The sequence below is a fragment of the Arachis ipaensis genome, chromosome B03 (assembly GCF_000816755.2).
Source record: "Arachis ipaensis cultivar K30076 chromosome B03, Araip1.1, whole genome shotgun sequence".
In the NCBI taxonomy this organism is placed as follows: Eukaryota; Viridiplantae; Streptophyta; class Magnoliopsida; order Fabales; family Fabaceae; genus Arachis; species Arachis ipaensis.
The window spans coordinates 9,778,836-9,787,773 of NC_029787.2; the positions used below are offsets into that span (position 1 = coordinate 9,778,836).

The window sequence follows — 8,938 nt, forward strand, 5'->3', positions numbered from 1 at the left end:
TAAACTAAACTTAATGTTGATGATTAAATTAAATTAAATATTAAAAATAATTTCAAAAAATTTAAAACGTCAAGAAAAATAAAATATATTTTATCTTTAACAAAATTAAGTACTTCCCACAAAAGAAAAATAAAATATATCTGAGTTTAAAATTGATATAATCCAGTAGTCTAGTTGGAGAAGAAATTAAAGAATATGCAAGTGTGAATATGACGACCTTCAATTTTTGAGATAAATTTTAGGTCGAATTATCATGCCATTGAAAAAGATAATATTAGCCAAGATATAACCAACTGAACGTGATGACTAATTGGGTTGTTCGAGTTATGTGTTGCTTCATATAGTTTGTAAGTGTTCTTCATATATATTTAAAAATGATGTAAATTTGATGGAGAAAACATAAGAGCTAGGTTCATTCCTAGCTCCTAGATGGCTAGATGTCATGAAAAGATTTAACTTCAACTTTGATTATCAACTTTTTCGTAACAAATTATTAGTAAAAGTCTATTTTTTATTTGATTTTTACACAATATAATTATGATTTGAAAGTGTTTAGGTTTTATGAGATTTAGGGACGAATTAGAGTCCATAAAATAAGTCCAATATATATTTAAAATTGAATTTAGATTAAGACAAACTTGATTTCATCTAACCATATATACTCTTAATGAAAATTGCTGGTCATTGCATTCATTGCTTTGATTTATATCACCTATACTTAGATCAAATGAAATTTACTGCAATGCCTTGTTAAAATAATAAAAAAAGGTTAGACACTTGTATTAATATACATGGTTTAATATCTTTATATATAATTTTTTTTACTCTAACAAACTATTACTATCCATTTTAATGAACCAAAAAATTAAAAGTGACTGTCATTTTAAACACAAGCAATAACATGTTACAGTGAAACCTTATTTTACATTTCTTCTTTGTTGAGATACCAAACCCCAAAAGTTGACTAAATTTGATATTTCATTCACTACATCTTTCAAGCTTTTTCTTTTTCTTTTCGTTTCTAAGAAAATAAAATAACAAAATCTCTTTCGTCTCTGATTATGATTAATGAATGGTGAGTATATGCATTTTATGCTCCTCTACAAATATTTTTGCGAGTCTAAGCCTATAACTGAAGTAGGCCCAAATATTTTGTGTAACGAGCCCAACAATACGGACTTAGCCCAAAGTAAAAAGCCCAAATAGTTTCAGGGCTTCCCAACGTTAACCACCCAAATTAAAAAAAAAAATCAGCATTAAAAAAAATTCGTTAAATGTCGTTTTCAGGTGTGCCGAGCGTTTGCCGTATGCGGTGGCCATGGGAATGAAGTGATTGTTGTTCCCTGAGCTCTTAACATTCCAAAGGTTCACCTTTTACCCTATCTGAATCCCAAGATTGAGTTCTATGTCTTTTTTGTTTTGAGTTTTTTCTTTTATTCTTAGCAAGCTGAAAGAGTTGCTTTGAAATAATGAACTTTCACTGCCATTCAGAGCAGTGAGGTATGTTCACTGAGTCTCTAGGTGTTCAATAGAGTGAATTTTTGAATCCCCCATATTCATCCTTATGAGGAACTAACATAACAGAAGAGGAGGGAAGTAAGGAATTGGGGATGAGTGTATGTAGAATTGAGAATAAGGGTTAAGGATTCAGTGATTCACCACTTTCTCAATTAGGATAAATAAAATCAATACAAGCATTTTTCGATAAGTTCATCAATCATAGTTGTTTTAAAAGAGCAAGTGCTTTGAAATATCAAGGGAGGAGGGGTTATGATGGATGTAATGATGATAGGTTGCCTAGAACATGTTTGTAGAAATGCCTAGATGAAAGTTAATGAGTTTCAGTTTGTTACTTTCTCTTTCTTTGATGAGCACTTATATATTAATCATGCAGTAATATGTGTATTTGTGTTTGAAATTTTCTTTGGATATCAAATATTTTCTAACTTTTGTTGCTGCTATGTGATTTCCAGCATCTAAAGATCTATCTGCACAACATGTATGTTCAGTTGTGAACAGAAGCTTCTCTTTTCCCCAAATCAACGATGGCTTTCTTGTTTCACAAATTTCAAGAGGTATCTCTTTGTTTTGTCTTATGTTGGAAATGGTCACATTTTACTGTAAATAGCCAAAAATATGTAGACATTACTATTTAATTGCTAATAAAAATTAACAATGAGGAGACAATGTTAGAGATCAGACCACCTCCAATTTTTATATTTTTCATTTTATTTTCTCCATATTTTGTGTTGTTTCATGACCATTTAGTCTGTAAAGTTTTTAATTTCAAGGGTCTATAACAGACAATTGCATGTGGATTTTGAACATATCAATGCTCTGAAAGTGATGATGACTCATAGCTTGGAAGTTTTCGCAATAGTTTGTAGCTCCTAGAGAGATTACTGTTTTATAAGTTATCTCTTGTATTGTGCTATACTAAATTATAATTTGCCTGTTGTCCATCATGTGAAACTCGCAACAACGATCTTGTTCTGGATTTGTTTCAGGCTGTAAAAACACTTGCAAAAAGCCCTACTTTTGCTAGGGATCCGAGGCAGTTACAGTTTGATGCTGACATTAACCGCTTGTTCCTTTACACAAGGTCTGTATTTCTGTTGTCTCTATGTAGTCATGAATAATCTGTGTGCATTCATCATGAGCCAAACTCAGAATTTCATTCTCTCTTAATCATCTTACTTAAAGGCAGTGACACAGAATTGTTGACATTTAGTTTGGCTAGCAGCTTGATTGGACTATAGAACTTTTAAAATAGTTTTCATGCAGCATTAGAACAGATTTGATTCGTCATAATAGTTTAAAGCACTATAACATAATTATGAACATTTCTTCTCATGTAGACAATCAATGGGATTGTCCTGTTTTAACATCTTGACATATTTTCCTCATGCAAAAGACTTAAATATCCAGCTACAATCTCTTGGGGAAGAATGCTGAAGAAGCAGATGCAGAGGAGATTATTGAAATGGCCGACAAAGCCTCTGTTGAGGTTCAACAGATGCAGGTGCAAGAAAATGTCCACTCTCAAATAAAGTCATTTAGCACATCCATGGATAAAATTCTTCTTCGAAATGAAAAGGGGGTGAATGATCCCCTTGAGTCATCTCGACAAGAAAATGCCTTGCCTCACTGTGACAGGCATAGCTTTAGTTTGGGTAGCAAAGACCCACCTACTGACAATCTTGGTGAGATTTTTGTTTTGTTTTCCATATTCCCCTTTTTTTGGTGCACACTCTATTTAACGATATTTTACTCATTGCTACTCATATCATACTGTGCCTATTCCTTTTGATCCCTGGTTGTATAGAAAAATAGCTAAATGTATTAACAAATTCAACCAATATTGTTCACAATGTTCTAGCTTTCACACCTGTTTATTCACTGCTTATTGATGTCCATTTTGCGCAGCTGTCCCTAGACAAAGATCATTAAGCCTAGTCGAAGTTTCAAAGAGATTAAAGGATCAAGTTGGCTACCAACTTAATGTTAAACCTTCTCAAATATCTCACAAGGATGCTGGTCAAGGTCTATTTTTAGATGGTGCAGTAGATGTTGGTGCTGTGGTAGCCTTTTATCCTGGTGTAGTCTACTCTCCAGCTTATCATCAATATATTCCGGGATACCTTGATGAGCAGAACCCTTATTTGGTCACAAGACATGACGGGAATGTCATTGATGCCCAACCTTGGGGCTCTGGGGGCGATGAACAAGAATTGTGGAGTGGTAGAAAAATGGTAGTTAACAAGCCTGATATGGAAGGATCCCAAGTAGATAACACTGATAATTTTCTTGAGCGTAGAAACCCATTAGCCTTAGCTCATTTCGCTAATCACCCTGCAAAAGGAATGCTTCCAAATGTCATGATTTGCCCTTACAACTTTCCATTAACTGAAAGCAGCATGAGAGTTTACATCCCTAATGTATTATTTGGAAATGCTGAAGTAAATACGAAGGCATTTGGCAACTTTTGGTTCAAATCTGGAGTACCAAGAAATTGTGAATCACATGTCCCTACTCTGAAAACTGTTGTTTTGGTAGCAACTAGGGCTCTTCAAGATGAGGAGCTATTCCTTAACTACAGGCTAAGCAACTTTAAGCAGCTGCCAGAATGGTATAATCCAGTGGATGAAGAATACTAGAATAGGACATGAGAAGATGGATCCAGTCAGTGGCTATCACGACCAAATAGTTTCCATGGTTATTCAGAATATCTGTATTTTATTTATTTATTGTTTTTCGGATTTATGAAGGCATATTTTGTTTCTATGTTGTCTCAAAAAAACACTAGTAAAATTCATGATTTTGATACTATCTATATATTAAGAACTAGTATTTTAGCCTGTGTAATTCACGGGGCAACCAAATATTTTGTACCTCTAGTGTGACTAATTCTTAATCGATTTGTAATTTTGTAAGATATGCATATAAATGAACTTTAATATTTAGACTTAAAACTTAAAAAAGATAGTATTACACAAATGAAATAGAAACTGGACAATTTTTATTACGCAGAGATGGCAAAAGCATTAAACCACTTCAACTATAATCAATGGTTATCACGATTCATGAGCTAACGGCTCTTCCTTCCACAACTAGTTATTTTGTTATATAGGCTCTTATGCAAGTATATTCTCAGCAATCAACATGCTTTCATATGGTCCTATGAAATGTCCGCATAAAGGGCCAAACAAGTAACTTAATACACTCTCTGCCCCCACTTGAAACTGGTTCACTCACACCAATCCATTTGCCGTTATGACAAGCCAATCTTGTTGCTCGCGAGACCAACAAAAACCAACTATTCAACTAATGGAAAAATATGGTCTACTGAACTAGTAGTAAGAAACAGCTAATGAGCTTGAATTCAAGAGGCCTGTGATATGGCGGTGGCTCGAGCAGCACGCCTTTGGAGTGCCTTCAACCTATTTTCTTCCATTCGTGCTCTCTGCTCTTCTGTTATCTCATCTTTGCCAGACATGCTGGCTTCCTTATCTTGGATTACATTTGATGTCTCTTCAGTTGCAATGCTTTTGGACACTGTGTTGGCATCAGGCTCGTTCTGCATTGATTGAGATGGTTCCTGCAATAAAAGAGCATTCCTCAGTTAAGATTTTGGCAACAATTCTTCTTTAGAAATACACAATTTACTCTAGCTATTTGATTTTCAGAAAGAGAGTACATCACAAAAGGACGATAAACAAACTTCTATTTTGAAGAACTCAAACTTACTTCAGTAGCTGTATTGAAAAACTCCTCAATCATATCCTCTTGCATGTCATTAACATTTTGGGGTTCTGAAAACAAATCTCGCTCTTCATGATTTGCTTCCCCATTGACTGAAGATACATGAAGCACCAAAATAAGAAATTAGTTAAGAAAAACAAGATTGTCCATGTAAAAAATAACAAAACTAAATTATTCCAGTCACAACATTACAGCAATGTTCTAGTCGATTATACAGAATCAGGCCACTACCCTATTTAGAGTATGAATCAAATGGAAGTTTTCTACAATTGTGATCCCACATAAGACTGAATACTGATCAGTGAATTCTACATATCAAATTGTGAATTGGAGGAGCCTAACATTTAAGATACTAAACATGCTTGAAATCCAAACTTTCATAGGTAGTCCCCAATAATCATTTCCTGAATGTCTTTAGCTAGTTGAGTTGTTTGATAGTTGTTCCTAAATGCAAATAGTTTCCATGTACTATCAAACATTCATATCTAACACTGCAAAGAGCAACATAGGTAGATACCTTGTTCTTCAGCCGGAATCTCTTGCCCGACAGGTGTTTCATTTAATTTGGTTGGATCTCCACCATTTGCAACTCTTTCTCTCAAATCTCTAAGGCACATCTAGTTCAAGTGCAAATAACAATAACAATATCACAAGTGTGAGTAATAAGAATCTATTTTATGTAGGGTGGAAAATTGGAAGTGTGCATCATTCAAAATAACATCATCTACATTCAAACATACATTCTCCACAAACATAGAAAAACAACACAGAATAACATATCAATATATATCTAATTTACTCCCTCCATTACATAATATTTGCTACTTTAAAAATTCGATATATTCATAACTCAGTGATTACAGATCCAAAGTTACCTTGACGCGCTTAGTAGCAGCAACTTTCTCAACTTTGAGAACGAATTCATCAAAAGAGTAATAAGGTATCAAGCGAGAGTGCCATTCTGTGTACATCCGAAGTAAATTCCCCAAATCCTGAACCTAAAACACACACACACACACACACACACACACACAAAGTGAGATCAAAAAAGCTGAAATTGATGCGGAAAATGAAAGTAGTAGTAATTGATGCCAAGGCAATGGGATTATTACCTCGTGGCCGCGACCGCGGTATTTGAACTCGCGAGGGAAGTAGCGAAGGACGTAACCGAGGCCGTCGTCGGAGAGGAGGAGATCCGGCGTGAGCTTAGGCCTCGATCTGGGGACCTTCTTAGGCTTCTCCGCGGATTTGGAACTGCCGGCGGAAAATCTGGCTCCGCCACCGGAATAAGGCTTGGAGGAAGAAGGAGGAGGAGGAGGACGAGGAGGGGGAGGATTGCGATCGGCGGAGGAATGGGGGTTTTGGTCGGGAGCAGAAGAAGGGCAGTCGCGAGACCAGTGGCCTGGTCTGCCGCACTTGTAACAACCTGTTGCCGACATCTCTCTCTCTCTCTCTCTCTCTCTGAATTTGGTGATCTTCTTCAGAGTTCAGACTCAGATTCAATCACACATTCACACTAACAAAAACTGGTTAAGTAAATTTTGGGGTTTTTCTTCTCTTCCTTTTAGCGGGAAATGGCGGGAAAACAAGGAGGGAATTTCCCTTTCTCTTTTTTATTTTTTTAGAATTTTATTTTCATGTATAAAGAATTTTTACATGTTAGACTATGCATTTAAATAATTTTTAAAACAGTGCATTTGTAAATTAATTATTTTGAGTTTAAAGCTTAAAATTTAATTTCTAAAAAAATCCAAATAATTTCAAACATTTGTCATTTTTTTTGTCATATCATAAATTAAATAATTAGTTCTTCAAATATAGGGATGGCAACACTACCCGAATCTGTGGGTACCCATCCCACTCTTAAATCCGCCTCTATCTGCTCCAGTATATGCGGAGCTAGATAAAATATTAGAGGAAGCTAAAAATATTTACACAATAAAATAATATTAAAATAAAATTTTGAGGGAGGCTAAACTGAACTTTATATATAATTTACATAGAGACGAAACGGATTAAAGTTTAACTTTTTACTAAAAATCCGCCCCATTACCACCCCTATTCAAATAAAGTATTTTGTCTAAATATATATGATGATTTTTTAGTAATTGATTGTGTACTAAAAATATAAACCTTTTTTGTACATAATCTATTTTTATAATGACCTACAAACATGGTCAAAAAGAGTTAAGTTTTTTCTAAAGGTATTGGGCTAAAAGGATGGAACTCAAAAGAACACCTTGAGGAGTTGAATTTCTCTTCAGTGGGAACTATATTGGTGGAAGTGGATTGGTTGGATTTGGAGTGTAAAAGTGTCATCTAGTTTAAATAAAACCAAACTAGATGTCCCTTCACTAATGTCACATGTCAGGAGCTTTAGTTTAATGTGTGGGAATCAACTTCCTACTATTTTCAGTTGACAAGACTTGAGGTGATCCCAAATACCTAAAGATATTTTGGAAAGAGCAGTAAACCAAATGTCAGACTAAAACCATTGGCCAAGGGGTATCCTCTTCATCATGGTTTTACGCTATAAAAAGAACCTCAAGTCACCTCTATAAATCATCTTTTACTTCAACTTTCACCCTCACCTTCAACTATCATTCACTCTCACTTTTCACTTTCACATTGATCATCTTCTTCTTCACAGACCTTGAAACCCTTTTCATCCTTTACTTTCACCTTCACCTTCATTTTCACTTTTTCACCTTCACATTCATCCTCTTCTGAGAGCTTCTCTTCTCTGTAAATCATTCCTGTCCACTTTAAACAAAGCTCATTCATCCTCTTGTGACATTAGTGGAGGTCTCAACACTTGTTCTCCACCCCTCTTCCTCACTATTAGTTCTTGTATTGTTTATTTGCCATTAATAGAAGTGTCTTTCTCACAAGTTTACTTACTCCTAATCTCTCATCTTAACTATTATTTTTCACGAAACTACCCGAATCAGTAATTAATAATAAAATATAAAAACTATTTATCTTCTTTTAAAGATATAAAACTAATATTTTTTTCGTGATCTATAAACGTTATTTAACTATTTGTATGAATAAAAGTGTTTCCTTTGTTAAACAAAATAAAAATAACAGAATATAATGTCATGCAATATGCTTCGTCACTTTACCCAAACTTTGATTTGACAAGAAAAAATGTAGTTTCAAAATTTTATTTTTGTCACTAAAAGTGTGTAAGTTGGATTGCATTGGATTGAATCCTATTTTTTTTTATATATATTGTTTTAGCGTCAGTGAATCATTTAAATATTAGATGATTTTGTATTTAACAAATTTTTAAGGGCGGCTGTGACACAAATAATTTGTCAAAAGCGTTCTGTAAAATAAATTTATTCATAAAAATATAATTCACGGAGACGTATTGTCATTCTACGAGAGACATTCAATGTGTGTGTTTTGTATACGGCAATATCAAAATAAAAAATCGAGATTGAACCCCTGTAGTCCGGAATTTTTGTTTGTTTGAATGGGTTTTGATAATCCAAACACAAACTCCTTGCCGGAGAAAATGGGACAATGATTGTATAGAAAAGGGTAAACTACCAAAATCATTCTTAATTTTAAAGTAGGTCAACAAAAATAACGCTAAATTTTATATTTAATAAATTGTTTATATATATATAATCCAAAATTTTATAGATAAATTTAGATAATTATTTAA

At 34.0% G+C, this 8,938-nt stretch overlaps 2 protein-coding genes across 4 annotated transcripts; one reads left to right on the forward strand and one right to left on the reverse strand.

Moving 5' to 3' along the window:
• On the forward strand, positions 1,261–4,377 carry LOC107628703. Of its 3 annotated transcripts, none has more exons than XM_016331274.2 (5): positions 1,261–1,365; positions 1,974–2,075; positions 2,508–2,602; positions 2,929–3,203; positions 3,427–4,377. In XM_016331274.2, the coding sequence occupies exons 2-5, from the start codon at positions 2,046–2,048 to the stop codon at positions 4,155–4,157; spliced, it is 1,131 nt and encodes a 376-aa protein (XP_016186760.1). In that variant the 5' UTR covers positions 1,261–1,365; positions 1,974–2,045; the 3' UTR covers positions 4,158–4,377. The 3 variants fall into 3 exon arrangements, with proteins under 3 accessions (XP_016186760.1, XP_016186761.1, XP_020973751.1); XM_016331275.2 differs by having other exon boundaries at positions 1,365–1,500; XM_021118092.1 differs by lacking the exon at positions 1,261–1,365 and having other exon boundaries at positions 1,968–2,075; positions 2,915–3,203.
• LOC107634053 (TIMELESS-interacting protein) lies at positions 4,500–6,787 on the reverse strand. The gene is made up of 5 exons (XM_016337638.2): positions 6,375–6,787; positions 6,138–6,260; positions 5,780–5,879; positions 5,248–5,354; positions 4,500–5,098 (listed from the first exon to the last, which is right to left on the reverse strand). Exons 1-5 carry the CDS (start codon positions 6,699–6,701, stop codon positions 4,883–4,885), a joined length of 873 nt encoding a protein of 290 aa, XP_016193124.1. The 5' UTR covers positions 6,702–6,787; the 3' UTR covers positions 4,500–4,882.